The sequence below is a fragment of the Monodelphis domestica genome, chromosome 6 (assembly GCF_027887165.1).
Source record: "Monodelphis domestica isolate mMonDom1 chromosome 6, mMonDom1.pri, whole genome shotgun sequence".
NCBI classification, from domain to species: Eukaryota; Metazoa; Chordata; class Mammalia; order Didelphimorphia; family Didelphidae; genus Monodelphis; species Monodelphis domestica.
In genome coordinates, this window is record NC_077232.1 from 64,287,048 (window position 1) to 64,309,785 (window position 22,738).

The 22,738-nt window shown below is 34.6% G+C and overlaps 1 protein-coding gene across 8 annotated transcripts in view; it reads left to right on the forward strand.

Annotated features, from left to right (window-relative positions):
* Positions 1 to 22,738, forward strand: part of STK33 (serine/threonine kinase 33) — a 331,524-nt gene that overhangs the window by 252,280 nt on the left and 56,506 nt on the right. For all 8 annotated transcript variants that reach the window (XM_056802155.1, XM_056802154.1, XM_056802150.1 and 5 more), the window contains one exon: positions 13,045 to 13,129. In XM_056802155.1, the coding sequence (XP_056658133.1) occupies positions 13,045 to 13,129 (85 nt within the window). The remainder of the gene's footprint in view (positions 1 to 13,044; positions 13,130 to 22,738) is intronic.

Genomic DNA, 22,738 nt, shown 5'->3' on the forward strand with positions numbered 1-22,738 from the left:
TAATAAAGAAGTAGTCAGGCTTGTGAAAAGGATATATATAGCAAATCATGTCTTTTAGTCATACAATTTAATATAAGATCTTATTACATTTATTTTTGCTGATTACAAAAAGACTATGCAAATTCCTTGTAATTAGGGATCATTTTACTCTTTATATCTCCAGTGCCTAGCAGATAGTAGGTACTTAGTAAGTATTTGTTGATGGATAAACCAAAATTCAGCCTTAAAAGCTTCTTCTTCAACAAGCTCCTATATATATGTATATATATATGTATATTTACATATGTATAAAGTTCATACAAGATTACTTGATCTATGCTGTAGCAGAAATAGCAATCATCCAATGTGAAGTGCAGCAAAAGCAGGTCCTTATATGTTTAGTAAATGTATTCATTACTGGATAGAAGATGTCTGGCATAAAACTCAAATGGAAGAGGGATTACCCATAGATAAAATTTTACAATAACTTGAAAGTTCAACCTAACAATCTACACAGTAAAAACTAAGTAGCAGAAGAATGCTTATTATTGTGATTATGATGTCTGATTGGATGGACAGATATTGAACTTGACTTTCATTATTAATATATTAAGCAGCCACTACAGGTGGAGAATGAACTGTTTATAGAATTGAATAGGAGAAAGAAAGTCGAGACTGGGAAATTATACCAGGCCTTCAGTGACCCCAAGAGTGACATAAAAATTTGTCTTTTAAACTCCATTATTATTCTGTGAATCTATATGATTACAAATAATGTGACAGTCTTTTAATGATCTAAAGTGTAGGTCATTCCAAGAACAATAGTGAGATGTGTGGTGAACTTAAATTGGTCTCTACATATTACCAATGTTGCATTGCACACTAAAAAAAAAAAGGTTTAAGAAAACCAGAGAGAGGTGCACTATTGGGAAAAGACATAGGCTGACTGTATAACAAAAGGAAAAGATAACATAGGGGCACTGGTACCCATATAGTGCTAAGAGTCAGTGGAAGGCTTCCAGTGTGTTGGATTGGCCTGCTATGGAGTTTTTTGGGAAATGACAAGATTCACGCAGGAAAAGATTCTATGAATGAGTTATGATCTGCAACTTTGGGGGAAGAAGCTAACCAGGTAATATCACAGATGCATTAAAGAATTCAAGTATGTGAAGAAATTGTTTGAACCTACATTCCACAATGGAAACTTCCTTTATCATTCTAGACCATACATATAAGGATCCAGCATGAACTACAATTAATATGCTGAATGTCTTGTTGATTCTACCTCTCTAATACCTTTCATCTGTCCTTTTCTTTTAACCTTCAGGGCCACCAGATTAGCTTAGACCTTCATAACCTTTCACCTGAATTATTGTAATAGCCTCCTAATTGGTCTCAGTTTCTCAAGTCTCTCTTCTCTCTAATCCAGTCCTCTCCAAGTTGATATTCCTAAAGCACAGGTCTGTTCCCTATTCACTGTTCTTCTGGTGGTTATCTAGGCTCTAGAATAAAATACAAATTCCTTTTTAAAACTCTTCACAATCTAACTCCAGCTTACTTTTCCAGACTAATTGTACTGTACTTCCTTTCATACACTCTCCATCTAGTCAGGACAGTCTATTTGCTGTTCTTCACAAATGCCTTTCCATTCCTTGCCTTTAGAGAGGTTATCTTTCATATCTAGAAGTCCCTCCTATCTCACTTCAAACTCTTAGTGTGTTTAGTTTCTTTCAAAGCTTGGCTCATGCACCATCTTCTACTTAGGTCTTTTCTGATTTGCCTAACTGTATGTCTTCCCCAAATTATCTTGTATTTACTAATTTTACATATATATGTTGTTTAATATTATGAGCTCCTTGATGACAAAGACTTTTGGGGGTTTTGTCATTTAATCCCCAATGCCTGACAATAGGTACTTAATGGATTCCTGTTGATTAAATAGTTAATCAAGGATTTTAGTCAAATTTGTTGTTCCTTAATTCATTTCCATGCAATAAACCTTTATGAAGCATCTACCCTGAACAATGCATACTAGTTCCTGAGTAAAGGTATCAAATACATGACCTATGTGATGCAGGTGATCCATAATTCTCCTGAGTATGATACAAAACCAGATTAAAATGTAATTAGAAAATACTTAACAAAATAAAGAAAATACAGCAAATTATTTTAAACCAAATAAATATGTAGCCCATAGGCATTTTCATGTATGATTTAATTTTAGTTTGACACCACTACTTTGGGGCCTAGGTGGCATGGAGGAAAGAGAAGAAATACCATTTATAATAACTCCAGGATATATAAAATAGCTAAGAGTCAAACTACTGAAACACATATGGAGATTATATGAATAAAATTATAAAATAATATTTACAGAGATTGACTTAAATAATTAGAGCAATATTAAATGTGTTTGAGCTATATTAATAAAATAAAAATGGCAATTCTACTACTTTAAGCTATAGATTCAGTGTTATATCAACTAAACTACCAAAAGGTTACTTTAAAGAATTAGATGAAATAATAACATTTCCTCCTCTAGAAGAACAAAAGATCAAGAATCTGAAGGGAAATATAAAATGAAGAAAGTGAGAAGGAACTCACACTACCAGATATACAACTAAGTTGCAAAAGAATAATCATCAAAGCTATATGATTAAAAAATAGAAAAGTTGATTAGTGGAACAGATTGAATACTAAAGACTCAGAGACAATTGAACATGACAACATAGTATTCAACAAACCCAAAGATCACAAGTAGCAGGGAAAGTAACACTGCTCAACAACTGCTGTGAAAACTGGAAAGCAATCTGGCAGAAATTAGGTTTAGATCAACTTCTAACACCAAATACTCTAATAAATTCTAAGTGTATATATGACCAAGGGATAGGTAATTGTAACAAATCAAAAAGTATTCATACAAAAAAATCAATATAGCTAGATTTATGAGAAACTATGAATTCTGAAAATATCTTTATAATACCTTTCTCAGTTAGAGGATGGATATTAAAAAGACACACACATATACTCATACACAAACACAAATACAGTGGTACCTTGGTACACATCATTAAACCATTCCAGAAGGCAGGTCTAGTCCCCAAAAGGTTGAGTACCAAATGAATTTTTCTCATAAGGAATAATATAAATTGAATTAATCTGTTTCAGATGCCCAGAAAACTCAGTTTTTATAAGGCATAATATATATTAATGGAGTCATATTTTACTAAATAAACAATAATACATAGACATAAATAAAAACAGTAATCAGATTAAATAAAATGACTCTAATCTAACTTTACCTGTATTGAGAGGAATTCTTTGCCCAAAAGGAAGGTAGGGAGAAGAAATATTATTATCTGGAAAAGGAGTCTCCTTCTGTAATATCTGAGGGAAACTGCCCTTCTAGCATTCTTTTTCTTTCTGTTTTATGTTCTTTATCACCACTGAATCCTGCTTGAGATCCACCAGGATCACAAAAAACCTATCCAACAATTTTTTTGGGTCTACATTTCAAAATTGCCCTAAATTGGGAAATGGCCTGGCTATTTAACAGATTTGTAATTCTGCTTGTTAAATATTTTTCAACAAAGTTTTGCACTTCTACCCATTTTGCATACATTTCCTTGATTAATGAAGTGGGGATATCCTCCTTTGCCTCCTTTTCACATGAAGAAAACTCTCCTGCCACTAGCTGTTACTGCTCCTTTTGAAGTTCCTGCAGCTCCTCAGTGTTGAGTTCTTTCTTTATGCTCTTGAACTAGCATGTGATCCTTTGTTTTCACTGGAGTAGGCCTATGCTTTCCAAGATCTCGATGCCAACAAGTTCTAGCAAGTGCATGAGTGCCGAACTAATATTGACCATGACAATTTTTTTCTCGTCAAAATGCATCAAATATCAAATTTGAAGAATTCCAAACTGTTGAGTACCAAGATTTCACTGTATACTGATAGCTATATCAATATGCATATATACATTCATATATACATACAATATACACACATATAAACAAATATATACAAAATATATGTGGAATTGTTAAAGTGTAAAAAATGAAGCACTATCAGAGATAAATGGCCAAGGGGGCTATTAAATAGCTCTCAAAATAAGAGATGCAAACTATTAACAGTAATATGAAGAAAATTGACAAATATAATAAGAGAAATACATATTAAATCAATTCCAACATTCTACTTCCAACTATTCAGATTGGCAAAGATGACAAAAATTAAAGTGGCAGTTGTTGGTAGGGTTAGAGAAAGTAGATACATCAATGTGTTGTTGTCAGGCTACAAAGTTGTCCAGCCATTCTGGAAAGCAATTTGGAACAATTCCCAAAATATCACTAAACTCTGTAAACCATTGAATAATCCATATGAAATGGCAAAAGGATGGATTCAGAGAAACCTGAGAAGATTTTTATAAACTAATTCCTAGACCAGAATCAGGAGAACAGTTTATATAATAATTGCAACATTGTAAATGAAAATAGCTGAAAGCTCTAAGAATTCTGATCAATCTAATGATTATTCATGCCTGGCAACTGTTGATGAAGCATGCTTCCCCCTTCTTATTAGAGAACTGCAGAATGAGACAAACATGGTCAATATGTATACTTATTTTGCTTGATTATATCTATTATAAGGGAAAGCTTTACAGGGAAGGAGAGGGGTGTTTTGTAGGGGAGATTTCAGAAAAGTAAAAGAAACAAAAGAATATTGATGAAATTCTTGAGATGCTCCTCTAGAAACCATGTCCCCACAAGAATAACCTTTGGGCTCAGTCATTTAGTTCATTCCAAATCCAATTAGATATACTATTGTTTAGTCCATGTCTCTCTATCTGACATGAGTAATATGAAACTTTCTCAAAAGCTTTCCCAGTCTCAAGATCCTCTGGAAAAAAAAAAAAGAGTATTGAAATAAGCATGGCATGGCAGATCCTTTTAAATTTTTACTACTAGAAATATCTTTTGTTAGTCATCTTCATTAATAACTATAAGTACTCACCCCCTTTCCCTTTGCTGGGGAACCATCCCTCATGTAGAAAAAAAAAAGCAACTTGGCAAAAATAACCAACAAATCAACTGAGTCTGATGCTACAGATATTATTCCCTAGTTCTACAAAGAAGGAAAGGTGAATAGTCCTCTTTCCTGGAAACAAGATCTATCATTACAAATACATTATATTCAGCTGTGTTTTTGTTGTTTTCCCATTTATAGCATTGTAAAAATTATATATATTGTTTCTTAGTTCTGCTTATTTCCTATAGAAGTTTTCCCATGCTCTTTGGTATTATTTATATTTATTGTTTCTTATAGTAGAATGATATCCTATTATTACATTAATGGACCACTCATTGTTTAGCCTTTTCTCAATTAATGGACAACTAGTTTGTTTCTAGCTTTTTGCTAAGACCAGAACAAATATTTTCTGTATATCAAACCTTTTTTCCTATCCTTAGGGAAAATACTTAGTATAGTAGGAGGATGTCCAAATCAAAGTGTTTGAACATTTTAGTGACATGACCTGTTCTTGATGAAAGTATACAGACATTGTGACAACTGTTTCCTTTTCTAAATATTCACAATCATTCTTTTTAATAATACATTTTGTTCATGGCTGCCAATTAACAATGTAACAAACCCTAAAACACAATGAAAGCCCAAGTTTTTTACTGTGTTCTCAGTTAACACATTGGATTTTTTTTATCTTGGTATTCAATACTGGAATCCAGCCTAGAGTCCAAACCCAGAAAGGGAGTTTTTTATTTTAAGTACATAACATTGCATGAAAAAGTCAAGGTAATGACAGTTGAGCTCCAGTATTATTCGTTTGCATAAGTTCAGCTTTTCATTAGTTTGTTTTTTTATTTTAATGATATATTACTTGAATTTTTATGTTCTAAAAATTCAGGGAAATAAAAATGAAGAAAAGAAGTGATATGCAAATTATGATTCATAATAACATAATAAAATAGTAATATCCAGTAACATATGTAGAAGGATAACTGACTTTATTGTGATACCTTTTAAAATAATAGAAACATGATAGGTGTTTGGGAACAAATATGCCAAAATCTGCTATATTTTGCAATGTAAGAAATCAACATGAACAAACTTATTTTGACCTTTAAAATTTAAAAGATTTTGGACGTCTGACTTGGCTTCTTCTAAGTACTGACCCTTTTGTGGACCCAGTGAAGTAAATAAGATAATAATAGAAAATCTCATTTATTAAAGGTTGACAAAGATGTTCATATGCACAAAACAAGTACAAGATAACAGGAGGTAGGAGGAGAGAGGGAGCAAGCCTTGCAGCTAAGGCACCATGAAAGACATCATAAAGAAGGTAGTTCTAGGACTGAATCTTGAAGAAAATTATTAGTAATAAAAAACAACTAATGATCAAAGAGATTACTATGTAATAAGTCTAGAAAAATTAAATAGCACCAGGTTGTGAAGAGTTTAACTGATAAAACAGTAGAGTTCAAGCCTAGAGGAAGAAGGAGTCATTGGCATTTATTGAAAAGGGGAAAAAGATGGTCAGGCCTGTATTTTAGGACACTCATCTTGCTAGCGATGTGGTATTGGATACATTACAGTATGAAAAAACTCAAGTCAAAGAGATCAGTTAAGAGGTTCTGGCCATAAACTAGATGAACTTGCCTGATGATTCAATGAGAACCTGAACTAGGATGGTGATTATGTATGTAGAGAGAAGGGGACAGACAGGTTTGAGAGATGTGTTGAAGATAGAATTGGCATGATTTGGCAACTTATTGGAAATAAAGAAATGAAGGAGAGTAGAATTGAGGATAACACTGAGGTTGTCTACTGTAGATGACATTGAGGATGGTATCCCAACAGAAGTTGGGATAAGGAATGTCTGGAGGAAAGATGATGAGTTTGTCTACAGGACACCCAGTTTGAAAAATTCACTAGGCAATGAAGGGTGTAGCAATGAAGGTTAAGAGAAAGACTAGTGCTGGATATAGATTTGGAAATAATTGACATTGAGATGATAATTGAACCCATTGTTAAATTATTTATGAGTATAGAAAGAGATGATAACTGTAACCAGGATAGAGTCTTGGGCTAACTCATAGTTGGTTGTGATGTGGATACTTATCCTGCAAAGGATATTGAAAAGAAGCAGTCACACAGGAAAGAGGGAAATAAAGAGAGAAAAGTGTCACAGAAATCTAGAGAGGAGCGAGTATGCAGGAGGAGATGGTTGTTAGTAGTGCCAATTGGTCCAGAAAGGTCGAGAGAAATGAGTGGTGGTTTTGATTTGTTGATTAAGAGAATATTGATAACTTCGGAGAAAGTAGTTTCTGCTAAATGATGAAGTCAGAAGCCTGATATATTGAGGTTAGAAGAGAAGAAATTGAAAATAAATGTAGGTAGCTCTTTCAAGAAATAAAGGAGATGATAGTGATGATGTCCAAGGAGTTGTGAAATGAAGATAAGGGGAGGATAAAAAGTGGACAGCAAATGACCCTGATTTTCCTCAGGAATCTGTCAGGTGCTTCATCTAAGAAGGGAGGGGGAGTAGATGATATGAGAGAAAAGAGAAGAGGAAATGTTTAATAACCACTTAATGTCTCATTACTAGTATTTCTAAAACTGTAGAACTGTAAAGTGATTATGGGGAAAGGAGTCTCTTTGCTTTATCCTTGTTTGTACCAGGAAAGTTTCTAGTATTCCTACACTGAAAACAATAGCTAGTCTCTATTTTAAATATATCTTTTAATTATATTTAAAAAATGACCCATCCATGTCTATACTTATTAGTGTTTTTAATGTGAATATCCATCCTATTTTCCACAGAATTCTTCCCCCTTCACATAGAAAAAGGAGCAAACCTGAAAGTGAACCTTAAGCAGTCATCATCTCCCATTTGAACTACTGTAGTTTTTACAACTGTTTTCACTACTTCTGATCTCTCCCTTCTTTAATCCTGCATACATCTACCAAAATAACCTTCATAATACATAGGTCTGAGCATAGATGATTCTTACTCAAAAACTTTCAATGGTTATATCATTGCTTACTGAATAAAATGCATATTCCTTAACCCAGCATTCAATGTCTTTAACAATCCTGTTTCTATATTCCTTTTCTTTACATACTCCATGCTCCAACCAAATGGACTATCATTTTCCTTTCTGTTATATCCATTTCCTATCTCCTTTTTTCAAACTATCATACTTGGAATGGACATCATTCTATTTCCATCTTTTGTAATATTTCATGGTGCCCAGAAATTGGAGAATGGCTGAATAAATTATAGCATATAGATATAATAGAATACTATTGTGCAGGAAGAAATGATGAAAGGAATGGTTTCATTGAAACCTGGGAAAACTTACATGAATTGATGTACAATGAAATGAACAAAACAAGAAAATAATGTATTCAGTACAATAGCAACAATGTGAAAAAACAAACAACTTTGAAAGTCTTGAAAACTCTGATCAATGCAATGACCAATATCGATTCTAAAGGACTAATGATGAAGCATGCTACCCACATCCTGACAGATACATCAAGGACTCAAGGTACATAATACGACATTTTTGGACATAGCCCATGAGAGTTTGTTTTGCTTGACTAAGCATATTGTTGTTATGGTTTGGATTTTCTTTTTTTTTTCTAATAGGGAGATGGGTAGGAGAGAAAAATCAATGTTTTTGTTAATTAAAAAAAAGAATTAAAAAAAATCTCTCCCTTCAAGAATCTAAAAACTTTTATGTCACCACCTATGTGACACTTCCCCAAATTGGTTTATTCCTTTTCAAATATCTTTTAAAACTTTGGTTAGACTTCTCCTTTATACTTAACACTTTCTAATTTGTATTATAGTTATTTATGTGCAAGAATACTCCCCATAAAATTGTCACAACTAATGGCATTTTCCAATAATGCCATTAATATGTTAACATGCTCTTTAATGCTACAAAATCCCATTGTGACATTTCTTTTAGTTCATTCAACAAATGAGAAGCAGCCTTGGTGTAGTATACATCAGAGAGCTACCTCAGAGCCAGAAAGACAGGACACATGATTTTGAGCAAGTAATGTGATCTCACATTGTTCTAAGTAACTCTTTAGGATTACAAGTGGCAGCAAAGATCTTCACTCACATCGAAAGAGGGAGTTTATTTACCTGGGATCCCCTCTATCAGTGAAATCATAGGTCTAGTCTCTCTCCTCTGACCTCTCAATAACTAAAGACCATTTTGATCTTTTAGCCCCTCTCCTGAACCTACCTGCCTATCTCCATCAATCACCACCTTGTGCCTAAAACCTTAACCATGCACTGCCTTTCTTTTAGTTAAGTCTCAAAACCCAATGGAATCATTCCCAATGTTTCCCTGCTTTTAAGCTCAAATGATTATGAAAAGACTCTCCTTATAGCTACAGTCAAACCGAATCCATGTTCTTTCATCTTCTTCAGCATATTATCGCTACTAGTATCCCCTCTCACTGACATTGTCTCTATTTTTCTGGTTTTTCCCTGTTTTCTACAAAAGTGTCAAGCTTCCCCATGCTTAAAAACTGCAAAAGCAGTCTATATTCTATATCTTTTTGTTCTCTTTTAGCTTGCTTCTCAGTCCTCTGCATTCTAGCTTCCCATCACATCACTCACTCAATTTCTCAACTGAAACTGCTGTCTCTAAAGTTCCCAGTAGTCATCTAATAACTCTGATGATCTTTTCTGTCTTCATACTTGAATTCTGTAGCATTTGACACTGCTGACTATACTCTCCTTTTCTTGTCATTTCTCTCATCTTCTCTGGTTTTCCTCCTCTCCCACTCTTCTTTTCCTTCTCTACCCACTCCCTTGTCTCCCCTCAGTCTCCTTTGTTGACTCCTCATCTATATCACATTCCTAGGTTTATTCTTTGGCCCTCTTCTCTTTACTTTTATGCTCCCTCTCTCAGTGACTTCATCAATCTAGGTAGGTTCAGTTTTTGTCTCTATACGGATAATTCCCACATCTATAGCAAGACCTAGTCTTTTGAACTACAATCTTGTATTTCCATCTGCCTATTGGACATTTCAAACTAGGTGTCCCGGAAGTATCTCAAAGTCAATTTGTCCAAAACTGTTTCTACCAAAACCCTCCCCTATTTCATTCTCATCCTTCAGTCACCTAGATTTCCCTCAAGATTCTCTTCAACTCTTCTCTCTCATCCCACATATTCAGTAAGTTGACATATTTTGTCATTTTTCAAACCTGTCCTCTCTTTCTACCATCCTAGCTGAGACCTTTATTAGCTCTTACCCAGACTTTTAAAGAACCTCATGAGTGGTCATCTTGCCTCAAGTTTCTCCCTACCCTATAATTTATCCCTTACATGGTTGCCAAAGTGATTTTCTTTCTTTCTTTTGTTTTAAAACCCTTACCATCTGTCTTAGAATCAATATTAAGAATTAAGTGACTTGCCCAGGGTAATACAGCCAGGAAATATCTGAGGCTAGATTTGAAATTGCCACTCTATCCACTGCCACCTAATTGTTCCCCAAAGTGATTTTCCTGTATTTCAGGCCTGATCATGTCACTCCCCTATTCAGCAAACAATAATGACTCCTGATTCCCACAGGATTATGTGTAAACTCTTCTATTTTGTTTTTAAACTCCTTCCCTATCTGTCCCCAACATATATGTTCCCATCTTGTTGAGCATTGTTGTTCTTTTCTTCACTCTTGAGTCTAACTAGACAGTCTTTCTGTTCCTGTCTCTTTTTACCTCCATTTCTAGAACCTACTCCCACCTCCTTCCACCTCCATAGGCAAGACTGTCTTGCTTATGCCAAAACTCAGCGCACACACACCACTTTCTAAATGAAGCAATGATCCTCTCCCCATCTCCTGCCATCTATAAGGATGATATTAGAAATTAAGTCTTGTTACATTAGTTTAGAGATTAGAAGTGGAGAAGCTGGCTTGAGAAAGAATTGGAATTTGAAACAGATCTGAGACAGTGTCAGTTTCAAATGTTGACAGTGTGTGGGGGAGGTGTAACAGTTTTGCTGTGGCAGTTATTCTCTCTGGGAGTGACAGTTACTCTCTGGGTGTGGCAGTTGGTCTCTGAGAATGGCAGTTACACTCTCTTGCAGTGCTGGGAGCACGTGACATCTTCTTTTCTCCCTCTCCTCACTGTCTGAGGAGAAGAAAGGATGGGAAAACCTAAAGGAGCTAAGTGATTTCCTTTTCCAACTTGGGAAACACTAGTGACTGTCTATTGCTGTTTCATAAATTGTTTTATCTCTAAGAAGACCAAAGAAAGATCTTGTCTTTGGTTTGGACTCTGAGTCTGCTAAGGCTCAGAGTCCTAACTTGGTTCTTGCTGAGGCTCAGCCAGCTAGCCTTTGTTATTGTTATTACTTGGAGACGAAGTTGAGAATTATATACTTATAAGGATAATAGTATTGGTTTGTTGTAGAATAGGGAAAATTTGGGTTAGTCAGATCAGGAAGGATCAGTGTGGCCTGTGGAAACAGAAGTGGTTTCTTGTGAAACAAGGACATTTTATTTGGGTAGAGTTAGAAATCCTTTTATATCCTTATATTCTCAATAATTGTTTAGTTTTGTACAATAAGAGTCTCCTTAGCATCCTTGCACCTAGCACTGAAGAGAAGTTCCACATATGAGCTTTACTTTACTTATATAAACTGAAGATACTTTGTAAGCACAGTAAGCAGAGTATCTAATCAGTTTATATCCATAATCAGTTCGTTGAGCTTATTATTTTTATATATCCTTCACCTACATAATCATTTGGCATTTCTCTTTTAAATATTTTGTGTTTTATAATAATATATGGACATGTAGTCTCCCCTGAAAAGAAAGTAAGCTCTTTGCCCTCAGGAGCTATTTCATTTTGGTCTTTGTGTCCCTTGAGGTAAACATAGTGACTGACACAAAAAGCATTGGTTGATTGATGGATAGGGTCACATCAGCTGCTCTGCCCTATTCACTCAGCCCTCCAGTGTTCCAGCCTGAGCTCTCTTTCACTCTTCCCAAACCAATCTCCATGCTTCTCCATATCTCAAGTATCTCCTTTACCCTGGGCTCATATCTCCCATGTCTCTGAGCCCAGAGCTGGCAGCTAGGTTGTACAGTGTATAGAATGAAAAGCCTGGAGTCAGGAAGACCTGAGTTCAAGTAATGTCTCAGATACTTACTAGCAATATAACGCTAGGTAAGTCACTTAAACTTCATCTGCTTCAGTTTCCTCAAATTTAAATAATCATAATAGTACCTGCTTCCAAGAGTTGTGAAGATCACATGATATAATACTTGTAAAGTACATTATGAGTATTTAATAGGTACTTGTTCCTTTCTCTCTCTAGCAATGGGCTCCAATTTCATACCCTTCCTTAGGTTCCCCCTTTGCCCTGGGCTACTCTAATCTCTCTGTTTAGCTCTCTCCTATTCTGCTCCAGGATAAGAGTTCCCAGTTTTTCTGGCCTTCCCTAATTAGGATCCCTAGCTACTACACCAAGATATCAGCCAACCTTCCTTCCAAACCTGTGTGTATGTGCACATACATATGTGTATGTATATATGCACACATATAGGACCTGAAGGTCAAAGCCACGTGTGTGTGTGTATATACATACACATACATATGTATGTATCCCATATATAATACTGTTTGTATGGTTATCATTATTGCACTGTAGCAGTTGTTTAAGCACTTAGTCATATATTCATGAAAGAGATTACTGTTAGGCAGGGTAAATCTGTAAATATTTTATTTCCCCTTCTAAATCATGAGCTTTTTTTGAGGGCAGGGACTTTTTCATCTCTAAATTAAGTAAATTACATTTATTAGGTGCTTAATAAGTATTTGTTTAATTAAATTAGGACCAAAGTATAGTGTGATCAGTGCTTCTTATTAACTTAGTAAAGCGTTTTTTAAAAGGCCTCCTAAAGGCAGTTCTGTATCACTATTATCTAAGCTCTGCATTTATGCCACTGAATTTTCCATTTGGAAACAGAGCTTTATGGCAGTCCTGCACCTTGATACTTTTGAGTTTCTCCTCCTAGGTGACTGATTTTGGTTTAGCAGTGCAAAAGGAAGGCGGATGTGAATCCATGTTTCAGACAACTTGTGGGACTCCTATTTATATGGGTAAGTTCAGTACACAAAGTTTTACTAATTTAATGTGGTTTTCCCTTAACAATTGAAGTATAATAAGGAAGATTCATCACTTAGACTTTTCAAGATGAAAATGACAGTAGAGAATCATCTAATCCATTTAAAAATATTTTATTTTTGTCCACAATTTTTCATGTTCTTTAAAAAAAAAGTGAGTTCTAAACTCTCCCCCTCCAACTTTCCCTCTCCTTTTCCATCCCTGAAATGGTAAGCAATCTGATATAGATTTTATATGTTTTTTACTTGTACAATCATATAAAACATTCTAGTCATATTTAGGCATAGCCATTTTGTGTAAAAAGTCTCAAACAAAAAATTAAATATGGTATGTTTTGGTCTGCATTCAGACTCCATCACTTCTTTTTCAGGAGGTAGATGACATTTTTCATTATGAGCCTTTGGGATTATCTTGGATCATTGTGTTGCTAGGATAGCTAGGTCATTCACACTTGCTCATCAAAATTGCTGTCATTGTATACAATATTCTTCTGGGTATGCTCACCTCACTTTTCATCAGTTCATGTAAATCTTTTAAGATTTTTCTAAAGTCATCCTGTTCATCATTTCTTATAACATGATTATATATCACCACTTGTTTAGCCATTTCTTAACTGATGGACATTACCACAATTTCAAAAAAAAACACTGAAAATTAAATGTTATGCAAATAGATTCTTTTTCTTTAAATTTGGAGATAATCGAATTCAGTCAAATCCATTTACATGTGAGGAAACTGAAGGTCAGAGTCAGGGAGGGACTTGCCCAAGGAGACAAAGTGAGTCATTGGAAGAGACAGGAATTGAAGAATTCCAAAAATATTTTTTGAGCACCTACTATGTGCCAGGCTCTGCAAATACAAAGGCAAATCAAAGAATGCCTGCCCTGAATAAGCTTACATTTCTTTTAGGGAGAAAGCAACAAGGACATATATAAGTAAATACAAAATTCATTCAAAGTCATTTCTAGAGCATAGGACTAAGATCTATTATGCAGAACAGTTTGTTAACAATAGAATAGGGGTTTTAGAGGACACAATGCAAGACTGGGATAGGGACAGTGAATAAATGGAGCTGGCATGAATGAACATAAGGGAGCTGGGAGTGTAGGTTAGGGTAAGAATCTTTAAAATGCAGAATTATGACTTGAACTATTAAAACAGTTTGTTGCTTTGATTTCTTTTTTACTCTGAAACAATGGTTCTGTTTATTTGATTATTATCCCCTCAACAAGAAGCAGATATGCACTAGAGCAGGCATGTGGTTATGACAGAAATTGGAGTTCTGAGTTCAGAATGGTTATTAAATGTTGAAGCATGTTTCACTCTGCCCATCACCAGCTCTTCCCCAAAGCTCAGCCCAGTGCTGAGAAGATGATTAGAGATTACCCCATTTCAGGAATTGCAGGAGGGTCTTTGGACCTAAATTGATGGGCAGTGTTGAAGGGGAAAACTGTCAGGACAGATGACCATGTCCTGATTCTACCTGAAGATCAAGGCAGAAGTTAGTGGAGTCTTAGGGTCATTCTGACCTCAAGTTTCCTAACTCTAAATCCATTGTACTTTCCATTTACCATTTTCAACCTAATGGAAAAAAGACAGTGTATAGTGTATGTCTATGATCCAATCTAGAAACTATATACAAACCTGCTGGATCATATGGATAAGTCATCTTAAATAGTTCCAGGCTGTGTAGCAGATATCAAGAAAGTAAGCAATAACTAACCCACAAACACTTAAGTGTCTACTAGTTTCAGACACCATGGTAATAAACACTGGGGATATATAACCCAAAAACTAACAATCTCTGTCCTTAAGAAGTTTATATTCTGAGAGAGGTGGAGCCAAGATGGCAGCATAGTGGCAGGAGCCTTCTGAACATCCTTCCATTCCATTATATTACATACATGTACATGCATATATTACAATATCATTACAAAGCATCTCAAAAGGACAGAAATCAAAACTGAATTAATAAAAAGGCTCTCCCACTGGATGTAGCTTTATAGGTAGGCAGTATTTGGGGATTCCCATGCTATAAGGAGATCAAACTGCACTTATTAAAGTGAAAGCTGATCACCCCTCCTCCACACCACCTCCTGAGACAGAATCAGAGCGAGGGCCAGGGAAGTCTCTAAATTCTTGGGGGCTGGCTGAGGGCACCACAGACTTACCCCTGAGGGTGGTGCAAGACCTTGGCAGCAAGACTTGAGAGCCAAGGCTGAGCAGCACAGAACCTGAGCAGCAGAGTGTGGAGCTTGGGCAGAAGGGAGACTGGCTAAAGCTGAGGCAACAGTGGTTAGAAAGACAGCCTAAGGGCAAAATGCTTTAAAATGCAAGCTACACAAAGAACATCACAGATTTACCTGCCCTTGTTCAAGCTTCTGACTTAGAAGGATAGATACTACCAAGGCAAAGTCCTGGAAGACAGAAGCTAAGAAAGCAATGAACATTCAGGAACTCCAATCTACTAGTAGCAAAAGGAATAAGCAGCAGCAAAAAAAAAAGCTCTTGACCTTGGATAATTTCTTTGGAAAAACAGAGCAAAAATCAGATGCAATAGCAGAGAGTGACAAAAAAGCAAACACATTCAAACTTTTTAAAAAAATGGAAATTGGTCACATGCTCTGGAAGAACTCAAAAAGGAGTTCAAGAACAAAGTAAGAAAGAAAAAATGGGAAGAAATGTGGGGAAAAGAAATGAAAGTAATACAAAAAGAAAATAGCTTAAAAGACAAAAATTGCCCATGTGGATAAAGAAGTACAAAAATCAAATGAAGTAATAAACAAATTGGAGACCAGAATTGACCTGATGGAAACCATGAAAAGCAGGATAAACCAAACTGAAAAGAAAAAATTAAAAGATAATAGCTGAAAATTAGTCTTTAAAGACTAGAATTGGCCAAGTAGAAGCTAATGATCTCACAAGACAGCAAGAATTAATAAAGCAAAGTCAAAAGAATGACAAAATAGAAGGAAGCATGAAATATCTCACTGAAACAACAAATGACCTGGAATACAGATCCAGGAGACACAATTTAAGAATTATTGGTCTACCTGAAAGTCTGGGGGGAAAAAATAAAAGTCTTGACATATTACAAGAAATTATCCAAGAAAACTGCCTTAATATTTTTTAACAAGAGGGCAAAATAGACGTTGAAAGAATCCATAGATCATCCCCTACATTAAATCCTCAAAAGATAACCCCCAGAATGTAATTGCCAAATTCATGAGCTTCAAGGCCAAGGAGAAAATATTGTAAGCACCCAAAAAGAGACAGTTCAGATATCAAGGAGCCCCAGTCAGGATTACACAGGATTTGGCAGCCTCCACACTAAAGAACCACAAGTTTCAGGATATGATATTCATGAAGGAAAGAGAATTGGGTCTACAACCAAGAATCACCTACCCATCAAAATTGACTATATACTTTCAGGGGAAAGTATGGGCATTTAACAAAACAGAAGATTTCCAAGTATTCCAAGAATTAAATGGAAAATTTGATGTCCAAATACAAAATTCAAGAGAACCTTAAAAAAAAGTAGAGAAGAAAGAGGGGGAAAACATTTTTAAGGGCTTTAGTAAGGTCAAATTGATTATAATCCTATATGGAAAAATGATATCTGTAACTCTTAAAAATTGTTTTCATTATTATAGTAGATAGAAGTATTATTCCTAGGCAGAGGTTGTGGTATTAAGTTGTTTAAGAAGATATGTAAAAAAAATTGGAGGGAGAAACAGAAAAAAAGAGTATGCTACTAAGAGAAACTTGAAGGAAGAAGAAAAATAGGATAAATTATACTACTTGAATTGGCTCATGGTGGTGGTGGTGGGGGGAAGAATACTATTATAATAAGGGAAGGAAGAGAGTGGTAATAGATAATACTTAAGCCTTACTCTCAGTGGAATAAGTTCTGAGAGGGAAGAACAGCCAGATCTATTGGGGATATAGAATTCTATCTTAGCCTACAGGGAAGTTGAGAGGGAATAACAGAAGGGTGGAAGATATGGGGTGGGGAGTATTAAAAGGGAGGGAAAGTTTTGGGGCAATCAATAGACCTTAAAGAGAAATAAGAAGGGAATAAGAAAGGGAGAGGTTGGGAAGGAAATTAAAATAAAGGTGGGAAAAGGGGGGCTGATAAAAGCAAAACACTGGTGTAGAAGGTGAAAGAAGAAAAGGCAGGACTAAAAGATGAAATCAAAATGATGGAGAATACACAGATGTTAATCATAACTCTGAATGTGAATGGGATGAACTCACCCATAAAATGAAAGTAGTTAGCAGAGTAGATTAAAAACCAAAATTCTACCATATGTTGTCTACAAGAAACACACACATGAGGAAGGTAGACACACATAGGATAAAGGTAAGAGGCTGGAGCAGAATTTATTGGGCATCAATTGAGAAAAAGAAGGCAAGAGTGGTAATCATGATATCTGACAAAGCCAAAGCAAAAATAGATCTGATTATAAGAGATAAGGAAGGTAAAAGGCAGTACAGACAATGAAGAAATATCAGTACTCAACATGTATGCACCAAATGGCATAGCATCCACATTGTTAAAGGAGTAAGTATTGGAGCTTAAGGAAGAAATAGATAGTAGAACTATACTAGTGGGAGAGCTCAACCTTCCTCTATCAGATCAAGATAAATCAAACCAAAAGTAAATAATAAAGAAGTAAGAGATGTGAATAAAATCTTGGAAAAATTAGAGTTAGCAGATATATGGAGAAAATTAAATAGGGATAAAAAGGAATATGCCTTTTCAGCAGCACCTGGTATATTTACAAATATTGACCATTTGCTAGGGCATAAAAACTTTGCAAAGAAATGCAGAAAATCAGAAATAATAAATGCAACCTTTTCAGATAATTATGTAACAAAAATTATAATTGGTAAGGGTACATGGAGAGGTAAATAAAAAATTAATTGGAAATCAAATAATCTTATTCTCCAAAACTGGTTGGTTAAAGAACAAATCATAGAAACAATTATTTCATTAAAGAGAATGACAATGAGGAAACAACATATACAATTTTGGGGATACTGCTGAAGAAGTGCTCAGGAGAAAATTTATATCCCTGAGTGCCTATATTAACAAAAAAGATAAAGAAGAGATTAAAGAAGTGGGCATACAACTAGAAAAAGAACAAATTAAAAATCCTTAGATAAAGAACAAATTGGAAATCCTAAAAATCAAAGGAGAAATTAATAAAATTGAAAGTAAAAGAACTATTGAACTAATAGATAAGACTAGGAGCTGATATTTTGAAAAAGCAAATATAATAAAGTATTGGTTAATCTAATTAAGAAAAAGAAAGAAGAGACCCAAATTAACAGAATGAGAATGATCTCATCTCTAATAAAGAGGAAATTAAGGGAATAGTTAACAACTATTTTGCCCAGTTATATGGCAGTCTAGGTGAAATGATGATTTACAAAAATATAAATTGCCTAGATTAACAGAAGAAGAAATAGAATGCTTAAATAATCCCATAACAGAAAAAGAAATTGAATAAGCTATCAAAGAACTCCCTAAGAAAAAGTCACCAAGGCCAGATGAATTCATTAGTGAATTCTATCCAACATTTAAAGATCAATTAATCCCAATACTCCACAAACTATTTGACAAAGAAGGCAAGGAAGGGGTCTTACCAAATTCTTTCTACAATTCAAATATGTTATAGATTCCCAAGCCAGGAAGACCAAAAACAAAGGAAAACTATAACTATAACTATAACTATAACTATAACTATAACTATAACTATAACTATAACTATAACTATAAATATAACTAACTATAACTAAACTATAACTATAAAACTATAACTATAATGAATATAGATGCAAACATCAAATAAAATACTAGCTAAACGTCTACAAGAAGTTATCATAAGGACTATTCACTATGACCAGGTGGGAGTTATACCAGAAATGCAAGAATGGCTTAGTATTAGGATAACCATCAGCACAATTGACCATATCAACAACCAAACTAATAGAAATCGCATGATTATCTCAATAGATGCAGAAAAAGCCTTTGACAAAATGCAACACCCATTCCTATTGAAGACGCTAGAAAGTATAGGAATAGAAGGGCCTTTCCTCAAAACAATAAGCTATTTACTTAAAACCATTAGTAAGTATTGTCTGCAATGGGGATAAGTTAGATGCCTTTCTAATAAGATCAGGAGTAAAGCAGGGATGCCCATTATCACCACTACTATTTAGTATTGCACTAGAAATGCTAGCAGTATCAATTAGAGAAGAAAAAGAAATTGAAGGGATTAGAGTAGGTAATGAGGAATCTAAATTATCACTCTTTGCAGATGATATAATGGTATACCTAGAGAATCCAAGAAAATCAACTAAAAAAAAGTAGTAGAAACAATCATTAATTTTAGCAAAGTTGCAGGGTACAAAATAAACCCAAATAAGTCATCAGCATTTCTCTATGTTTCCAACAAAACCCAGCAGCAAGAGCTAGAAAGAGAAATTCCATTTAAAATTACTCTAGACAAAATAAAATCTCTGGGAATCTACTTGCCAATACAAATTCAGGAATTATATGATCACAACTACAAAACACTCTTCACACAAATAAAACGAGATCTAAACAATTGGAAAAACATCAATTGTTTGTGAATAGGATGAGCTAATATAATAAAAATTAAAATCCTACCAAAATTAATTTACTTATTCAGTGTTATACATATCAAACTACTAAAATACTTTTTCATAGAATTAAAAAATATTACAAAGTTCATCTGGAAGAACAAAAGATCAAAATATCATGGGAAATAATGAAAAAAAAATGTTAAGGATGGAGACCTAGCTTTACCAGATCTCAAACTATACTATAAAGCAGCGATCATCAAAACTATATGGTACTGTCTTAAAGATAGAAGAGTGGATCAATGAAATAGATTTGGGGTAAATGACAGCAGCAAGATAGTGTTTGATAAACCCAAAGATTCCAGCTTTTGGGAAAAGAACCCACTATTTGACAAAAACTACTGGGAGAATTGGAAAATAGTATGGGAGAAATTAGGTTTAGATGTTAATATCTTACACCCTAAACCAAGATTAACTCAGAGGGGAAACAACTTAAATATAAAGAGGGGAATCGTAAACAAATTAGGTGAATATAGAAAAATATATCTGTCAAATCTATGGGAAAGGAAGGAATCAAAGATGAAGCTGGAGATAGAGAACCCTACAAAATGTAAAATGAATAATTTTAATTATATTAAATTTAAAAGTTTCTGTAACCAAAAAAACAAAACAAAACAATGCAACCAAAATTAGAAAAGAAGTAACAAACTGGGGAAAAGATTTTATAATGAAAACCTCTGGCAAAGGTCTAATTTCTCAAATGTATAAGGAACTAAGTCAATTGTGCAAAAAAATCAAGCCATTCCCCAATTGACAAATGGCCAAGGGATATAAATAGGCAGTGTTCAGATAAAGAAATCAAAACTATCAATAAGCACAAGAAAAAGTGTTCTAAATCTCTCATAATTAAAGAAATGCAGATCAGAACAATGTTGAGGTACTACCTTACACCTAGAAGATTGGCCAATATGACAGTAAAGGAAAATAATAAATATTGAAGGGGTTGTGGCAAAATCGGGACACTAATGCATTGTTGGTAAAGTTGTGAATTAATCCAGCCATTCTGGAAGGCAATTTGAAATTATACGAAAGGACTTTAAAAGAATGCATACCCTTTGATCCAGCAATACAACTGCTGGGTTTGTACCCCAAAGAGATAATAAGAAAAAATACTTGTACAAAAATATTCATAGCTGCACTTTGTGGTAGCAAAAAAATTGGAAAATGAGGGAGTGTCCCTTGACTGGGGAATGGCTGGACAAATTGTGGAATATGATGGTGATGGAATACTATTGTGCTATAAGGATTGATGATCTGGAGGCTTTCCATATGAACTGGAAGAACTTCGGTGAACTGATACAGAGTGAAATGAGCAGAACCAGAAGAACACAGAAAGTAAAACATTGTGGAACTATCCAATGTAATGGACTTTGCTACTTTTAGCAATGCAACAAGCCAGGACACTCCTAAAGGACTTATTGGAAAGAACATTATCCATATCTAGAGAAAGAACTATGGGAGTTGGAATGTAAAATAAGAACATATGACATCACTTATCACATATATATATGGGTATGTGATTTGGGGTTTAGGCTTTAAAAAATCACTCTATAGCAAAAATGAATAATATGGAAATAGGTATCAAGTGACAACATTTGTACAACCCAGTGGAATTGCTTATCAATTCTGGGAGGGGAGAAGGAAGAGGGGAAGGAAAGAAAATGAATTGTATAAACATGGAAAAATATTTAAAATAAACAATTAAAAAGAAGCTCATAGTCTATTGGGAATTAAATTATGTATGACAAGTACACATAAAAGTATCTACAAAGTAAATACAACCTAATTTTGAGAAGAAGGCACTGGTAGCCTTCTCATTGAGCAGATGGGAGTTACATGGTCAGGAGCAGTAAGGAGAGAACAGTTCCAAGCCTATTTCACTAGTTTATGTAGGACATATTGAGCAATGGTGGAGAGAAGGGGATAGATTCAAATAGAGGTTATGCAATAGAACTGGTAAGCTTTGACAATTGATTTTTCTGTAACCGCTGATGGAGAGAAAGAATGACTCCAAGGCTCCAAACCTAGGTAATTAGAGTGATGGTACCCTTGGAAGAAATAGGGAAGCTAGAAAGACAAAATCAGTGACTTTCCTATTTTCTGAATACATTTATGTCTTGGGCTCAACCAAATTCCTACCATAAAGCCAATGATGGCACTACAGGTGATTGGAGAAGATAATCTTTCAGTTCCCCTTTAACCCTGAGAATCTGTTAATCTGTTTCTCATTTAGCCCAAGTAGACTAATTAATTAATTGTACATATGGATCTCAAGAGATCCATCATTATCCCCATTTTAAGAATTAGGCATAGGATCTGGACTCAGATACTTCCTAGTTGTTTGACCCTGGGCAAGTCATTTAAGAACATTAGTTGGGGAGCCATACCAGAACTTGACATAGGTGGGTAGATTGGGACATATATAAACAGGAATATTTAATGTTTTGAAATGGAAAGTTCATAAAGGGGATTCTTAAAAATATAATAGTCTTACCAATCTTTTCCCCCTTAAAAGCAGCTATTTACCAATGTTTAAATATTTGGAATTGGTTATTACCTTTGTCATTATACTCATTCTTATCTCCTCCTTTTTCCTGTCTCCTTTTGTCTTTTTTCTCTACTCTGCCACCAAAAGAAGAGTAAGGAAGAAAAAAAATAGAATTCACCTTAGAGATACAATATATTATTTAGGAAAATGTTGGGCATAGAGTTGGGAGAAATCTGGCTCCCAGTAGCATCTCTGACTCTGAACTAATCATGTGACCATGTTCTATAAAATGGGGATAATAATTCCTACAAAACCAATATTATAGGCTTGTCATAAGGATTAAATGAAACAACATCTGCTAAAAAAACCTTTGTAAACCTTGAGTTACTGCATAGATGTTGTCTTTAGGTATTCTTGGGCAAGG